We start from the raw sequence: 18,039 nt of genomic DNA on the forward strand, positions 1-18,039 counted from the left end.
GCCGGGCTTAAAGGGCAGTGGCACCGACAAAGCGGTCTCGACGCCCCTCGTGCACCCAGAGGTCAGAGGTCAGCCAGCAGGCGCCCCGGGCTACGCCCGAGGCCGAGTCGCCCAGCACGATCAAACGGTGCCGATCTGATCCGGCGCCAGCACCTGGCTGCGCGCGCGGCGTGAACAGATTGACTGAGCCAGACCCCGATTCGCAGGCGCTGCGAGAAAACGGCCCGGCACCTGGCCACAGAGGACAGGCAGGGACCCGTGACGGCAGACCAGACGCCGAAGCGAACCAGAACGAGGAGGCAAACTCGCCGCTGTCCTTGGCCGTGCATCTGCAGTGGTCAACGGCAATACGGTGACATCAGGGGCGACAAGGCACTGTCGCGACGACGCCACACCCCACCCACGTTCTCCGACCGGGAGTCTAGACCAGACTCGGCGGCGTCTAAGCGGCCGTCGTCCTGGGACTGGGACAGCCCCTGCGTATTCGCGCCACATTCGTCCTCCCGCGCCCCCTGTCGTCGTGGCGTTGTCATCGCCATAGACGCAGCGGGGTCAGCCGATGATGCGTCCGCTTCCTGGCCGCTTGCTCGTGACGCCGTCTCCGTGACCTCTCCTTTGTTCCCAATGAGCGGCGGGAATTCGTGCCCACATTTTCGGAGGTTGCCGATGTCGCTCGAGTTCACTGCACTTTGCCATAAACGTTAACTACGAAGTTCCCGTTGGTTGGAAAGGTTTCGGAATTTTGATAAGCGGTTCCATTAGTGTAAAGATACGACAGAAGATGAAAACCCGGTTTCGGGGCCGTTGGAATGCCATATTACTGGAAGTAAGGCAAATACTGACCCAGCGCTCCTGACGGGAGCGTAAATAATTGTGTCAAATGACTCTCAACACCCCAATATCAAATTTGTGAAACGCAATACTTACTGCCCGGAGCCAAGCAACGCACAGCAGCGTTTCACCGGCGCATCCCAGCCTCCAAAATGAAGTCGTAATGTGGTCGCCACAACACAACGGCGAGTAATAACTGCCACACTTGTTCCTGCGCGCCAGCGCGGTAGACAATGATCACACCAAACCAGCCGACACCACGCGCCGGCTCACCTTCCGCTACGCCCGCTGTCAACACGACGCCACGACGCTCGGGACAGCATCCAGATCTGACCCCCAGCCGACCACTGGGCCCCGTCCCTGGAAACATATTCAATTTCTCACCACGTTTGGAACGAGCGCGCATTTCCCGCGGCGCTACAAACGCCGCCCAGCCCCGATGTTCCGCCGTTGCTCTATTTCCGCCCCGTCTCCTAAGCCTGTTCTCTGCGCTTCCGCGGTTAGCCTGCCAGCGCCGTCGGCTCATCCCGCCCCTGCACAAACACAAACACCCCGCGGGTCGGCCGGGGGAGGCATCGGCGCGTGCTGGGTCACCGCGCCGCGCCATGGGCGTCCGTAGAAATTTCGTCCTGTGAGGGAGGGGGAGGAGGACGGCATCTTAACATCCGCACAGAGTCAGTAAGGGAGTCGTAATTTTTTCCCTCGGAATCGTCTTCCATGTGCACAAAAAGGCCACCCTCCGCCGCCACCCCTCCTGAGCGCGCCCCTGCCCGTGTTCCTTAGGACCTGAGGTGGCCGGCGGCCTGGCAGCGGCGCCGGCACCCGGACAGCCGGGAGCGTGGGACCGACAGCCACCCAGAGCCACCGGTCGGCCGGGCCGGCGGCAGGCGCGGACGGAATGGGAACGGCGGCCGGGCGGCGGCGGGCGGCGGCCGGGGGTCGGTCCGCGACCGGCAGCCGGCACCGGGTCACACGGAGGACAGGCGCGCCGCTGGGACGGCAGCGGCGCAGGCCGGATCCCGTCAGACGATACACCCGGTCCGGCTGGGGCGACACAGTGCTGGGGCGACACACGGAAGGACCGCGGGCAGACAAGCAGAGGCGGATCGCCGCGCCGACTGGCAGCCCCGCAGGACAAGTGGGACGAGCCATGGACGCACACACCACACACACAGCACTGATCGGTCCAATGGAGAGTACGCGGGACAGTTCGGGCCGCTCGCGAGCAAACAACGGTCAGACAGCCGGCCAGACACACCCGACAGATCCCATCCGCAACGAAAACCGGCAATACAACGGTCACCACAAGCTTCATCGGACACCCGACCAGCGCCACGGCCGGGAAGCCGCAGCTCCCCCCCCCCCCCCCCCCCGGCCGCTGACCGAAGCCCCACACGTCATCCGGCCCGGTGTGCCGGAACAACGCGCCGTCGCGCCCAGCAAAAACAGCGCTCGGCGCGCCGTCCCGCGCGCCGGCGGCGGCCGCCCCCTTATTAGCCGGCCGGCGAGGCGCGGCCCGGCCGTACACACGGCCATCGTCGTCCCACCGCGCCGTGTAACGACACAGACACCGCCATGAAGCGCCGTGTAACGATACCGAGACCGGCCCGCCGGCCGGGTGGGGCCGCTCTCCGCCCCGCCGCTCCGACACATCCAGGTGCGGACGGCTGGCCAGCCGGCCGGCCGGCGGGCGCTCTAATGACTCATCGGCAGGTGATTCAGTCGCCGCGCGCGGCCCCCAGCCGCCGGGGGGCGATCACGACACCCACGGGACCCGTACACGGCGTCACCGACGCCGGCAGCTGATCAGGACCGACCCCGGCGGCTCCGTGGTGACGGCCGCGCCGGGCCCGTGTTGACGAGTGTCGGAGACGGCGGGGACGGCGGCGTCGGAGGCGCGCGGCGAGGGGAGGCGCAGGCGCTTCGCGTGCGGCAGGGACGTCCCGGCCGGCTCCCATGGCGCGGCGCGCGTGACTGACGGCAATCACGGTGCCCTCAGCACGTCGGCGGCCAACCCGGTGCGGAGTGATCACGGGCCTCACTCTCCGGGCCGGCAGGCCAGCGTGGCGGGCCGGCACCGCCTCGCTCTCTTGTGAAGACACGGCTCGGCAGCTCGGCGTTGTCATGGTTACAACGCCACGCACAGCGTAAGCTGCACAGCAGTTCATTCACGGCACTCCGGGCCGACTCTGCGCGGTTGGTTACGCGGCGTTCATCGCGCTCCAAAGCGTACTGGGGAGGCCTAAGCTGATGGACGGCCTCGCTCTCTGCGCTCTCAGCCCGCGTCCGGGCGGTACTCACCTCATCCTGAGCAGCGGCGTCACCATCAGCGAGCTGAACATGCCGCCCGGCCTCATCTGCCCCGACGGAGTGAGGACCTCCGAGGGTCCTAGCCGCTCGGTCTCTCACGGGGCCCCGAGTGAGTGCAGTCACGGGCCCTCACAGCACGCGCGCACCGGTGCGCCACTCGGCACGAGCGGAAGCTCCACGGGCACACGTCCCGCCGCCTCCCCGAACACGAGCGTCCGCTCCTCCCAACGGTCTCTCGCCAACCGCGGGCCGTCGCTTCTCGATTAGCGGCCACTCACCGAGCGTCCGCCTCTCACCGGTCGGCCAGAGGTGCTCGCCGGTCGGCCAGACGTGCTCGCCTGCAGTGCCACCGCCTCTGAGAGCTGCGCCCCAGCGCCACCGACAGCCAGCACTGGCGGCGTCGGCGCGGCGCCGAACACCTGCCCGCCCGCTGTCGCCCGCAGCTCCGCGACACGGACGAGGACGGCCGCCGCCGGAGCGCCGCCCGCTGCCGGTCCGCGCGCCGGACCACCACTGCCGCGGCGGCGGCGGCGGCGGCGGCCGCGATGAATGGGCGGGCGGGAGGCGCCGCCGGCGACCCGAGCGGAGCGGCGCCGCTCGGCCGGCCGGCTGATCGATGGCGGGGGAGTGAAGCCGGGAGCTCCCCGACGGCCACCGGCGGCGCCGCCTCTGCACCGAGCGCACCAGCCGGCGCCGGCCCCGGTGCCTTTCGCTGCCTGACCCCTCCTGGCAGGAGTTTAGTCTAGTCTAGTCTAGTCGTCTAGTCTAGTCTAGTCTAGTCTGGTCTGGTCTGGTCTGGTCTGGTCTGGTCTAGTCTAGTCTAGTCTAGTCTAGTCTAGTCTAGTCTAGTCTAGTCTAGTGTAATCTGGTCTGATCTGATCTGATCTGATCTGATCTGATCTGATCTGATCTGGTCTGTCGTCTGCGTCGTCCGGCAGTCCACGGCGGGCGACACAGCGTCCACCGGACGTATGCCGCCGCTTCCGTCTCGGCCGTCGCCGCGCCGTCGCGTCACCGGAGGCTGCTGTCCAGGCTCCGCTGCACGGCCCCCGACCGCGGCCGGTAAACCGCGGCCGGACAAACACGGCGGCGAGACTTCAGTCGGCTCCTCTAGTCCAGCCCGTCTGAGCCCTCGATACCGACCGACCTAGACCGGGGCAGGCCGAACGCAGGGTCGTACGTCGCCCTGCTCCGAGGGGCGAGCGCGGGCGGGACAGGGCCGTACGCCGGGCCGATACGGTTGTTGGATTGTCTGCCGACGCGCGCGGCTGCTCCGGTAGGTCACATCGCGGGACGCACTGGCGCTGATGTCCACGCGATCCTGGTCCTGGTCCTGGTCCTGGTCCTGGTCCTGGTCTGCCCTCGGCCAGCTGGCCTCACGCGGGTCAACCTCTGCCCTCGGGCAGCTGGGACGGGCACCGGCCAGACTACCAGCGACTCCTCCCCGACAGGTGCAGCAGAGATAGCGGCGCCGCTGTCGTCCGACTGACCCTCCCCCCCGTCCCCTTCACATACCGGAGCCGGTGCACGGTGCGGCGGCGGCGGGGGGGGGGGGGGGGGCGGCTGCCGTGACCGAGGCCGTGGGAGACACCGGGACTGACGGACGGGTCCGCCCGTCGACAGACAGACAGACAGACAGACAGACGGCCGCCGGTGACCGGGGCGGGGCGCCGGCGATCGACAGGCCGTGGGACGGCCGGCCCGCTGCTGGGGGAGGGGCCGGCTGGCTGCTGAGGTATGCCAGCCACGCGCTCGCAAGCAAGAGAAAATAGTCCCCGGCGTCGTGCGGTGGTGCTCCCGCAGCCGACAGCGGCGGCTTGCACTGATTGATTGTGTTGATTAAGGATGACGGGCGTTCTGCATTCCCAAAACAGCGCTTGGGAACGCAATCGCGAACATTTCACATCGTGCCCAAGAAGCAATAAATTGTGAATGAAAGCGTGTGAAAACTTCGATTGCATCTCAATTGGCAATAGACATGATAAGCATAACCAAACCATGAGAACGTCTGATGCAAGCCCTGGCGTCTCGAAGGACCGGGTGGGTGATAACGGCGACCTGATAAAGCAGCGAGAGCCCACGACGGACCGGAAGCATGCACGTGCTTCGACGATAGCCATGCCAGTAGCAAACCAAACAAACCACTGGCAAAGCAATCGGAGGTAGCGAACAAAGCCTCAGCAGAACCGCGTTCATCCCCTCCACCTCGTCCCCATGACCGCGGACGCCACCGCGTTCCATGGCCGCTGTCCCGGCGCGGCCGGCTCGCCGTCGGGCCCACCGGTCGACCGCTGCCGGCCAGCGGTGTGTGTGTGTGTGTCTGTGTACGCCCTGTTGCTAATGTGGCGTCCGGCGAGTCAGCCGGCCCGATGATGACGGAGCGGTCCGTCCCTAATGGCCTGTTTGTCCCGTCTGTTACGGCCCATCCCGGGCGGACGCGGCGGGAAACGGGGCGCAACAACGGCACGGCGCCGGCGGCCGAAGGGAGCTAACCGGCTGAACAGCGAACTACTTCCCAGAGCAGACGGGAGAGGGCTCTGAGCCGGTCCGGAGAACTACGGGACCGACCTAATACAGAGAGGAGAGGAACGGCACGTCCAGACAGAACGGGTGAAAAGATCGGTCCGGAGCGAGACAGAAAACGGAAACAGAACGGAGCAAGAGAGGGGGAGCCGAACCAGACGCTACAGATAGGAGAGGGGACGGAAGTAGGCGTTGGGGGGGGGGGGGGGAGGAGCAAAGAAGCGACGACAAAGCTGGCGACGAGACCCAGGCACGACACCGAGACCGGGGCGTCACCGGTGAGCGCCGCTCGCGCAACGGGACCCACGCCCGAGCTGACGTCACGCGGCGTCGGCCTCGGAGAAGCGCTTATCTGCGTTAAAGAGGATCGCGGCAACCCTTTCCGGTGACGCGCTGCCCCTCCCCTCCCCATTACGGAGAATCTGGGATCAGGAGGGAGCCCGACCGGACGGGTGGGCCTCATGACACAACAGCGATCCGCTGACGCATTCCTGGCCCTCCTGCCGGCACACGGCCAGAACATTCTCCTGACACGCCGGCCGTTCCTCGGTACGCCAGACGAGCAGCTGCAGGACACTCGACCACGGTCTTCTGATGATCTCACCCTTCTCGGAAGAGCGCCAGCCAATCCCCGAAGCGAATGTAACACAAGCCGAGTAGCGCGCCTCGCGAACGCGAGCGCCTCCGCCGCCTGTGCCCTACGCGCAGACTCTCCGCGAGTGGCGATCATCTCGCATGTTCGACCTACTGTCCGCACGGCCACGCGGTCAGCGCTGCACCGTGGGCTCGCGACGGCGCGGTGTCAGCTACCGACATCGTCAAGATCAGAGCGCGGTGAGGGGAGGCGTCTTACACGGAGGCTGCCGCCGCCGCTCGCAGCTGGCGCCAGCTGCAGATCGCCGCGAGGACAAACAGCCTGTGGACGCTCGGCCTTAGCAGCTCGAGAACCGGCTGCAGCGGCTTAGTTTGATGTCGCAGCGGCGGAATAAATTGGCATCTGTCGGCGCAGTTCGGCGGCCTTGGATGACGGCGTTTCGCCCGGGCTAGCGTGAGCCGGCGTTTATTAAAACGCTAATCGCCTCAAAGCGTTTGCAGCCGGGTTAATCTCGTCATTGAGTCCCATCAGCGCGCGGGCTTAAGCCTGCTTTATTGACGGGGGCGTGGCGGTTAAGGGCTCACGCGACAGAAGGAGGCCTGTTTCCGCTAACACGTGCCGCCGCCCCCCTCCCTCCCATTTTTCCCTGGGGTTGGTGGTGCTCGCGCCGGCACCACTGCGCATCAGCTGACGTGAGATCAGTCTGCAGCAGTCGCCACCTCGGGTACACGCGTGTTTCCGGCAAACGCGAGTTCTGGCCGCCAGGGTGGGGACGTGCCGAATCTGGGGTAGCGAAACCTGCAAAAACGCGAACGCGGAACGGCCGGAAGGCAACCGGTCAAAACGCGACGAAAATAACAATGCACGTGACGAGGGCGGCAGCACGAAGCATTACCTTATCAGCAGGTGCATCTGCCTCACATTATTTTGGTTTACTGACCCCAGCACGGAACAGGACAACCCAGAGATAACAAAATGACAAAGGCGACGAAAAACCTGACGCTCGAACCTCCTGCGTCACGACCCAAGCAAAAACAATCAGACAACCCCACCACAGCCGCACAAGACACCGTGATTCTCGCGGATCCCTGCCTCACTCAACGACTAGACACCAGAGGCTGCAGACCCAACTGACCATCGCACTCAAGCGGGGACGATCGACAGGGCGTCGCCGCCCCAGCCCCACCGAAAGCGCAGCGTCGCCCCGGCCCGTTCTGGTTCATCGCCACACGTCCCGGGCCCGCGGCTGGCGGCGGCCCAGCGCGGCGGCCGTGGCGCCGCAATGCGAACGTAACATGGCCCGTCGGCGGCCTCGGCTCTTCAGCTGGCGCCGGTCGCGACCGCTGCTCAGCACACACTGGGCTCGGAAGGCTCCGCAGCGGCAGTGGGTGCCGCCAGTCAGAACGTCGGTCCTGGCTGGCCCCCTCCGCAGCACATGAGGGACAGCCGCGTCTGACCGCAGCCACGTGATCAAGGCTAGAGCGACCTCCAGACGGGCCGTGCTGCCCCCGCATAACTCTACGGGTCGTCAAATCTCAACTCAGCGCGACCACGTCCCTCGCCGTCGTCTGCCAGGGAGCCCAGGAACCACGCCGCCCGGCTCGGCACGGCCCAGCGGCTTCAGCGGCTCGCACCGTAGACAGCTCCGAGCGGCGGCCGTCGCCGCTGATGTAGCGCGACAGGCTGCAGCCAAGCCTCGACAGCGGCCGTAAAGCGCCGCGTGCCGTCGACGCCCGGCTGGAGCCCGTGTCACCGCCGCTGCAGTAACCGCCGCCGCGGCGCCAACACACACACACACACGCCCCCGTCGACGGCCGACAATTATAAACTGGCCCAACCCGTCGGGCGACACAATCGCAGCGGCGCTCCCGAAAACAGACGCCAGACGACGGACACGCGGCCGGCCAAACACTGGCCCGGGAACGCCGGAGGCGGCCCGCGTCTGGTGCTCGCCCACTAACCGCGGTGCAAACACCTGACGCCGCCGTACGGGGCGACCGCGCCGCCGCAGGCCAGACGGCCGGGGCGCGCCCAAGGCCGCGCGTCACCAGCGCGGCGGCGGCCGACGCCGGGCGCGAGCGTTCCGGTACCGTTACCAGCCCGGCAAACACGGCGGCGGCCGCCGGTGGGCACGCGTCAGGGGCGGCGAGGGCGCCCGCCAGCCTGACCCCCCAGACCCCCACCCGAGTCCGCACTCTTACGGCGGCCCGGTGTCGACGCGGCGGGCGGGGCAGGGCAGCGGGTCCGGTCAATAAACGCTTCTGGTCAATAGCACCGACGTGGCGGCGGCGGGCCGGTCAATGTGTGGGGGTCGATGCACCGCCGGCGACGGTTTGACCGCAGGGCGTCACCGACACCTCGCGGCGATCGCGGCTGACTCGGCGCCGGTCAGCCACTCACCCAAAGCTGTTAAACGGAAGCTGACCTGCGAACACGAGGCCCATCTCCGCTAAGTTACTGTGCTGCCGGAAACCGCCGGCCGGGAAAACGCGGCTGCTTTATTCCGCGTGGCGGCCGACGGTCGTCCAGGGCGCTCGCAGCGAAACTTCGGCGTTCTCCGCGAGAGAGCCGCGGCACGGGCATAAATTCCTCGCCACAAACTTGTGGAGACACAGCCAGTGTCCCATAACTTTCGGCGGGAGACAAACGAGCCCGGCGGCCGGCTTGGCCGCCGGTGACTCCGCGCGGAGGCCGGGGACCTACTGCTGACCACCCGGCTGTATGGCTCGCTCCCTTCACATTCCGAAGGAGTGGACTGCCTTCGCAGATGCGGCGTTGCAAAAAACCGGGGATATAAAGCCTGATTCATTAGTGTATGGTCAGTGGAGAAAGGAACACGAATGCAATCACTTCGGCGATTAAGACGAAAGGAACGTTTACACCACCTGCAAGCGATAGTTTGCAATGAGGCGGAGAGCCACGACACGAACAAGAACGTAACAGATGCGATCATACGCTCAGTCATCAGCGGCGATTCTCAGAGAAGGGGCAATACGCTACACCCATCCCTCTCTCAGCTTCCGAACATTTACCACAACAAACAGACCGGGCAGGGGCCACAATCAGCGGCAGAGCCTCCGGTCGCCCAGCACCGCTGCCTTCGCTGGGTCCGGCCGGCGTGAGCGGAGCGGCTGCGCCGGAGCGCCAGACCCGCGTCCTCCCGCCACTATCCGGGCGGAGCTCGTCCGCCAGCCGTCCGCCGAGCCCCGGGTCAGCTCATCGAGCGCCAGGCCAGCTCACCGAGCGCCGGGCCAGCTCATCAAGCGCCGGGTTAGCTCACCGAGCGCCGAGCCAGCTCAACGAGCGCCGGGCAAGCTCATGGAGCGCCATGTCAGCTCACCGAGCACCGGGCCAGCTCACCGAGCGCCGGGCCAGCTCACCGAGCGCCGGGTCAGCTCACCGAGCGACAGGCCAGCTCACCGAGCGCCGGGCCAACCCAGCGAGCGCCGGGGCAGCCCACCGAGCACCGGCTGCGAGACGGTGTGAACAGCTACGCCGAGGACGTGCCTGACCTGGCTCGGGCGCTGGCTACGGCCGACCGGCGCTGGGCTCCGCTCCCGGGCCGGCACGCCCGGCTGCCGCGCAGCGCCGGCCGACCGACCGGGCGGTGACGGCATGTGCCGCCGACGCCAAAAACAACGCGCCGACGCCGGTGCGGCGACCGGGGCGGCAATGACCCGACACAGTGTCGGCGCGCGACAGCAGACAGTCTCGGCGCGGGTCAGGAGACACCGTGTCGGCGCGGGCCAGGAGACACAGCGTCGGCGCGAGCCAGGAGACACAGCGTCGGCGCGGGCCAGGAGACACAGCGTCGGCGCGGGCCAGGAGACACAGTGTCGGCGCGGGCCAGGAGACACAGTGTCGGCGCGAGCCAGGAGACACAGCGTCGGCGCGGGCCAGGAGACACCGTGTCGGCGCGGGCCAGGAGACACAGCGTCGGCGCGAGCCAGGAGACACAGCGTCGGCGCGGGCCAGGAGACACCGTGTCGGCGCGGGCCAGGAGACACAGCGTCGGCGCGAGCCAGGAGACACAGTGTCGGCGCGCGACAGCAGACAGTCTCGGCGCGGGCAAGGAGACACCGTGTCAGCGCGGGGCAGGAGACAGTGTCGGCGCGGACCAGAAACATTGACGGCGCGCGACAGCAGACATTGTCGGCGCGGGCCAGGAGACATCGTGTCGGCGCGGGGCAGGAGACAGCGTCGGCGCGGGCCAGGAGGCACCGTGTCGGTGCGGGCCGGGAGACGGTGTCGGCGCGGGCCCGGCGCGGCCGAGGACGCGCCGGCCAGCTCCCGCGGCTCAGCTCGACCGCCGGCAGACGGCGGCGCCGTCGAGCGCCAGGTCACGGCCCGGTCGTCCGTCGCCGCCGCCTCCGGCTCCGGCGCCCGCGTCACTGGCGCAACAAAGGACGATTCCGCGGGGGCGGGGGCGCGGGGCGGCTATTGATAGCGACCGGCCGGCACCGGCGACGACCCATTCAGGCCGCGACCGCGGAAACAATCGGGACGGGCGCCGGGGCGGGGCATGACCCGTGACCCGGCGCTGGCGGGTGCAGCCCTGGCGCCGTCGCACCCTTCTCCAGCCGGCCACATCCCGACAGCCGGCCGGCGCTCTCGAGATAGAGTCGTCACGGGCGGCGCCGCAGGATGGGGCTCGCAGTGACGGTATCACCCCGCCACTGCCAGACAGATGGCTGGAACGCGCCGCTGCTGTGCAAACACGCGGGCCCATGCAGTCATTATTATCATGTCCCGTCTAATTACCCCTATCGAGTCACGGAGAGACGGAACATGACCTCGCCAGCCTGGACGTACGCCGTCGCAGTTCGTGCGCCGGTGAACGGGCGTGTCATCCATGATCGAATGAGCCAGATGAAGATCTACGTCGAAACCGCGGGTTGCCAGGACCGTAAGGTTCGCAGCAGTCCCCGGGACCTTCCGTGGGTCAGCCTGTCCGCGCGCTGCCTCCACCCCACGAGGGCGCGCAGCCGCTGGCCCAGCACCTCCTCTCCTGGAGGGACAGCCGCCAGCGGGCGGCGGCGCGGTGCTCCGTCCGCAGCAGCGGCGGCGGCGGCGGAGCGGTGCCCGGCTCCGTCCGCAGCAGCGGCGGCGGGGCGGCGGCGGCGGCGGCGCGGTGCCGGCTCCGTCCGCAGCAGCGGCGGCGCGGCGGCGGGCGCGGTGCCGGCTCTGCCGGTCCGCATCAGCGGCGGGCGGCGGCGCGCGGTGCCGGCGCCGTCCGCAGCAAGCGGCGGCCGGCGGTGCGGCGGCGGTAACCAGGCGCCGTCCGCAGCAGCGGCGGCGGCGGCGGCCGCGGGTGCCAGGCTTCCGTCCGCAGCAGCAGCAGCAAGCGGCGGGCGGCGGGCGGACGCGGTGCCGGCGCCAGTCCGCAGCAGCAGCAGCGCGGCGGCGGCGGCGCGGTGCCGGCTCCGTCCGCAGCAGCAGCGGGGCGGCGGCGGCGCGGCGCGGTGCGGCTCAGTCAGCCCAAGGCGGCGAGGAGGCGGCGCGGTTGCCGGCTCCGTCCGCAACGGCGGCGGCAGCGGCGGCGGCTGTCGCCGGCGGTCGCCCAGCAGCGGCGGCGGCGCGGGGCAGCTCCGTCCGCAGCGTCGCGCGCGCTGTCGACAGCCAGGCGCGGAGGCGGCGGCGGCGCGGTGCCGGGCTAGTCGGCGAGGGCGGCAGTTGTCGCCGGACAGCCGCCCGGCAGCGGCCGGCGGCGCGGTGCCGGCTCCGTCCGCAGCGGCGGCCGGGCAGACGGACCGGCACCCGGCCAAATACGGCGCGGCGAGCGGGGGCGGCGGTGCCCGCGCGGCAAGGTCGGCCGTCGCGTCACGGCGCGCGGCGACGCGCCGGGCGGTGGCCGCCCGCCCGCCGCCCACATGTGGACTTCAGGGGCCGCGCGGACCCGCCCGGCCCTGTGCTGGGATCGGGCCAACGCGATGGTCCGCGTCAGTGGCCCTCGAAAGGCGCTTTACGTCCTGGTTTGTCTTTGGGAAGGCGCTTCACGGCCTGGCTTAAAGCGAAAGGCCTGCGTCGAGGCCAGGTCCACAGAAAGCATCCGTGCAAGCAGGACAGTTGGCTGCGTTTCCGGTGTCCCGGCTAGCTGCGTTGTTTTCTTTTTAGGCCGGCGAACGCCTTTTCCTAAACGAGGGGAAACGTTTCAAATACAAGAGTCCTGACAACGACTCGCAGCTTACCGCACCCGTAAAACAGCGGACCACGGTTTTCATTTCGAGAACAAAATACTACAACTTGCAATGTCGAAGTGCAATCAGGGCTACTTCGGATGCACCTTTACGTCACCACGGCGTCCTTCGGCTTATCAGCTGATCACGAAACTGCGTCTCCCTCATAACTCGATGCGGCACGCCGTCGCGGGGCACCGCGGCCGCCCGGAGGGACGGCCGACCCAGCCCGCACGGGACGCGGGGCCGAGATAAGATAGGCCGAACCAACGGCCCGCCAGACATACCGGGAATGCTGAGAAGGGCGGCAAGTCAAAGACAAACAGGCGCCGTGACTCACAGACAAACCGGCAAACAGGCGCCGTGACTCTGACGAGTACAGACAACCAGGCGCCGTGACTCGGACGAGTACAGAAAAACAGGCGCCGTGACTCGGACGCGCCGTGCGCCGCTGCGAACGCGACGAGTGCCGCGCCCGCCGCTCCCATACACCACCCCGCCTCTTCAGCGCCTGTTTGTGGGGGCGGGGTGGGATGCAGGAACGCTTCAGGGTTTTGATGGGTTTCAGGTTTTTCAGATTTCGATACGAGGGAGTTTCAGGAACCGGGAGGTTTCGAGGCCTGTGGGAGGAGACACCATAAACGAAGGACTAGTATACTGGGTTGCAAAAGCATCTAGTCGTATCCTACCGCTCGACTTGCCAATACGGGAGAGAGCACCTCAACACGCAGTGCGCCGACAGCTGGACGATGATAGCCACAGCTCATACTTACGATGGTCACAGCCGAACGCGTCTGCCAGCACGACCCCGGGCCGCAGCGAGTGCGCACTGCCGCGCCACGAGCGCCGCAAACCGCCGACTTCAACGCCGCCTCCGCGAAACCCGAAACAACTCGGAGCCCAGCGACAGCGACGGCGCCGTGTCACCCCCGACGTTCGCAACCGCAGCGCGCCGCCGGTCCCACTGCGCCAGTGTCACCACGCCCGGACACCAGCGTCACCAGCGTCACCAGTGCACCAGCGCCACCAGCCGACCGTCGCGGTGACGGGGCGGCCCGGCGACGGTCCCGACGGCCCGGCGGCATATCGGCGGCGCCGCCCGGCCGCCCAGATACCGGCCCGCCGCCCGATAACTGTTGAGCGCCGGCGCCGGCAGGCGGCAACACCGGCGCCGGCGACCGCAGCGGGCGCGGCGGTCGAGGAGCTGGGGCGAGTGGGCGGGAGGAAGGAGACTGGGGAGCACCCCTTCCTCAGGAACAGATACCGAATGTCGTGCTGTGACAAGGCCGATGTGAGAACGACGGGGTGCTAATGTCGAGGTCTCAGGAGCCGGAGTCCAGGCGCTGACGTCAGTTCGCCAGCGTCGCAGCGAGCATGATCCGTTGCTTCCACCTGTCCAAGGGAGGCCAACTCGATCCCTGCCGCGTCCAACGAACACGATCACGCCTGGCACGCATGCGTCCAGCACGCTCCACGCGCCAAGCACCGGACGCGCCAGCGGCTCGTTATATTTCACCTAGATGGTCCCCGCTGTCACGACCGGCAGCCCGCGACTTAACTCATGCTTCTACGCCGCCAGTTCGAGTTAACTCATGCTTCTACGCCGCCAGTTCCAACACACGACGTCACCGAGGCAAGCCCGGCAGCCGGTTACCCGGGTAGACACGAACATCCGCGTTTACGTTTTTTCGGCTTATGCCGCACCTGCTATGGACATTGCATACGTGGAGCGGCAATGCCGTCGCTGAAAACGTAAAACGCCCACGCCCCGATTCAGCGAGGCGCCAGCGAGGCTGGCGGGCCCCCGTTTCTCACTTGCCTGGAGTCGTCCATCTCCACGTACTGGAACTCCCGGTACACCGGACGGTAAAATATGAAATCCTCCGTCATCGTGCGCGGCCGCCCTCAGGGCCAGGTCCACACAACCACCCCACGCGCTCGGTCCGAGGCGACCGATCAGCGGCGACACTCAGGTCGCCGCGGGCCGACCAGGGCCGCCTCCGGGCCCGCCGGCCGCACCACGCCCCGCCGGCCGAGGCGCCGCTCAGCGCGCTGACGCCCGCAGCCCGCGTGCGTCCCGGTCACCCGTCACTGCCGCGCCCACCAGCACTGCGCGGCGTCGCGGCGGCAACTGCGCGCCAAGCTCCCGTGCCCAGCAGAGTATCCGCTATCTGCGATCAGCAGCGCCGCGTTCCGGCCGGCGCTCGCGCCGCCGCCAGCCGCATCCGGCCTGCTGCACCCCAACCGCCGCCGACCCGGCCGGGAGCGAGCGGTCGGCCGTTCGGCTGGCGCGGCGCGGAGCGCGGGTTCGGCGGTGGCCGCCGCCGTCGCCCTCCCGCGAGAAGCGGCCTCGGTCAGCGCGGCGACGAGCTCGTCTGCCGCACCGCCGCCGCCGCCGCGAGACCCGCCGGATGCCGCGCGGAGGCGGCGCTTCCGCCCAGCGATAGACGGACGAGGAGCGCCGCGGCGACGGCTGTGGAGCTCGTGGCCCGACTGCCTGCCCCGCCCGAGGCACCCGTTACTCTGACGCCACGCAGGGGGTCCACGTGGCGCAAGGCCGCCCGCCGGGCGGCGGAGCGCGGCATCAGCGGACTGCGCGCTCGTCGGGGCCCACCGCTCGGAGGTCGCCTCCCGTGCCACACAGTCCGCGGCTGTGGCCGCCGGCCGGGTGCCGCCGAGCCCCCGGCACGGGTCGGTTGAGCGCACCTCAGCATCGGCACCGCCACCATCGGCGCTCACGCGCTCGACGCTGGGCTGAGCGCGAGAGATGGCCACCACTCTGGCGCCAATGGGCGACACAGGCCGGGCGACGTATCCGACGGGGCGGAGGTCGCGGGAGACATATCCGATGTGGAGAAATAGTGGGGATCGTGTCCAGCGAGGCAGTGATGATAGGGAACGTACCGGCCAGGGCGGAGATGGTGACAGACGTAACCGGCTAGAAAAAGATGGTGGAGAACATACCCGACGGAGCGAAGATGGTGGGAGGACGTACTCAACCAGACGGGGGTGGCGTGGGGGAGGGGCTTACCCATCGGGACAGAAATGATGGAGGTGAGAGTGGGAGGGGGGTGGGGGAGGGGGGGGGACATAGGCATCCGCTAAGGTGGCCATGCCACTAATCTGGTGACGCAACACACCGGACCACAGTCATTGGCTGTTGGCTGCAGGCGCATGCGCCATACATTACGGCCCCGACGTGCAAATCGAGCATCACAGCAGCGGGCCAGCTTCTGACTGCGGCCATTACTCGAGCACGTGGCGAACTAAGCAGGTGGTCGCCAGTCCGCCAGCTACCGGACGTTGCCTTCGTGACGTCACGGAATGCTCGGATTCAACAGGGCGATGCATGGCGCCGCTGTCGAGAAGCCCGAAGTTCAATGGATACTGTGAGCCCTATTACATTGAACCCAAAATTGACAGCTGTGGTGAGTGGTCACATGTTCTCATGATCTCGCCCGACCATATGACATCTGCGGTGAATGGTCACATGTTTTCATGATCTTACCAGGCCGTACAAAAGCTGCGTTGAGTGGCCACGTGATCCTGTGGTCCCACCTAACCATATGTTGGCTCAACAATATAGAAGGTGGTCCAGTGTGAATGCAACAACTTCTATGCAAACAAAAACAATTATAATAAACAATTGCAGTTTGTCAAGACATAACAGGTGAAAACAAAAGCTTGAAACACTACATAGCCTCCTATGAATGATTGCCCTATTATTGACCACTTCACCAACCAAGCTACTGCACAACCCCATATAATATAAGAAGCAAACAAACATAACCTGCAGTGAAGTGCTGAACAGTTCATTTACATGTTATGTTTAAGCTGGCACCCACCAGTTGTAAAAATTGCTATTCACCCATGACCTTCACAACAAGACATGCGAGGGATCCAATGGGGAGCCATGGGGTTTACTGATATAGATGCCTGAATAACCATCCTTATGCTATAATAATGTCCTTCGGCACACCTGTAAAGTTCCTTTCCCATTTTCACCTCAGCTATTTTGTGGGTGCTTGTTGCTGCTGGTGTCAAGACCACAAGCATGCAGACATGGACACAGGCTCCTGATTTGTTCTTGTGAAGTTGAGTATCCATTCCATTCCCACAACATATAACTGATTTCAACTCTGACTCAGAGAATCATGAGAATAGTTGAGCCAGTTCACACTGTTGACTCAGGCAATGGTTCTAGGCAGCAATCAATTCCACAGAATCACCTCGGCAATCTGAAAAACCATCCTACAAACTACATACAGGCCTACCTACTACACTGAACTGGACAAGACATTTGAAATATGGGGTATGTGGTGTCAAAACCAGCATGGGTGTGCTATATTTTTCATTTTGCATTGGCTGAATATCGATCCCAGTCAATTATGCTTGACTCGACCTAGTGAAATTATAAATAGAAATAGAATTGTTCAGCAATGGGTTTATTAAAGTATGCACCAACATGCACTGTTCTGAAAACACAGCCTTCTGAGCTCACATGAAACCATGCAGCTAACAACTTGATGCAACTTGTCAGTCCTGTATAAGTGTCAGTCCTAACATGCCTACCTCAATGACAAATGACTACACATGTGCCAGATGCTATCAACACACTTCATGAGCAGTGATAGAGCTTTGTACCATGTATTGTGAGCAAAGGTTTGGTCAAAAGACAATGACTGTGATAATTTCTACCACTTATTGGAATTTTGGAACCCTTCCAACAAGTAGCAAGGACAGCAAGGCCATGTTTGGGGCCATGTTTTGGCCACATCCCACAAGGCAGTCAAAGCCTACATTTCTTTTAGTTTGTCAACAATTCCTTTTTTGCCAGTCAGCCTCAATCAATCACTCATTATTCATATGTGTGATAGCCTCATGGAAATTGTACTTGGTTTGAATAAAACATTGCTAGACAATCAGACAAAAACAGAGGGTAATTGAATACATTGTAGGGCATGCATACAGGCTAGAAGGTTAGGCACTACGGCACTCACCTTCTTCACGTCCAGCCGCCACCCTTTTCAACCGTGAAGGCGATTCCGTATTTGTAGGTAGAATGCAGCGTATCCAAGAAACTCCCAAAACCTAACCAGTAGGTCCTTGAAGATGATTAATTGCTTATATAATAAACACAGCCCTCGAATCCCAAGTAACCATGCCAAATCGCAGCACAGCACGCGCGGGGGCCCCACGATCGGCACAACACAGCACTTGTCTCAAAATTGACTCAAATATCGACAGCGGAATATGCGCAAGGTATGCCGCGTCAAGCACCGTTCCTTGCCGCAGATACCCGAAATGTGTGCTGCTCTCTAGTGACCTTAGCTTGAAATGTTAGTGCCATGCTCTTCCGGAACGCTCACGATGTGCCAGGAATCGGACTTGCCCACGTCAACAAACTCGAGGAGGCTGGACCTGGTATCCTGTGGCTGCTTGCAATATTTTGAGACATTTTCATTGTCACATTCACAACATTTCGACCCGCGAGTCAGTATCTATCCCCCAGGCAACCGATTCGGAGCTTGGGATACCCGGCTCAAGGCTGGTCCCCAGCTATCGTGGCGTCCTGTTCATGCCCCGTCTTGGCTGCAAAGCTAT

The 18,039-nt window shown here is 65.2% G+C and overlaps 1 protein-coding gene across 3 annotated transcripts in view; it reads right to left on the reverse strand.

Moving 5' to 3' along the window:
* LOC119098506 (focal adhesion kinase 1) overlaps nucleotides 1–17,608 on the reverse strand; it is a 58,866-nt gene extending 41,258 nt beyond the window's left edge. The window contains exon 1 of one of the 3 annotated variants that reach the window (XM_037221453.1): nucleotides 17,436–17,608. Coding sequence is in view for 2 of the 3 variants with exons in the window: in XM_037221450.1 (XP_037077345.1) it covers nucleotides 14,255–14,325 (71 nt within the window). In the remaining variant the exon portion in view is untranslated. Of the gene's footprint in view, nucleotides 1–3,132; nucleotides 3,509–14,254; nucleotides 14,386–17,435 lie in introns of those variants that run through there. The other 2 variants (XM_037221450.1, XM_037221451.1) reach the window with 2 other exon arrangements.
* Nucleotides 17,609–18,039: the final 431 nt, after the last annotated feature.

Source organism: Pollicipes pollicipes, unplaced genomic scaffold, assembly GCF_011947565.3.
Source record: "Pollicipes pollicipes isolate AB1234 unplaced genomic scaffold, Ppol_2.1 Scaffold_4740;HRSCAF=5597_pilon_pilon_pilon, whole genome shotgun sequence".
NCBI lineage: Eukaryota > Metazoa > Arthropoda > Thecostraca > Pollicipedomorpha > Pollicipedidae > Pollicipes > Pollicipes pollicipes.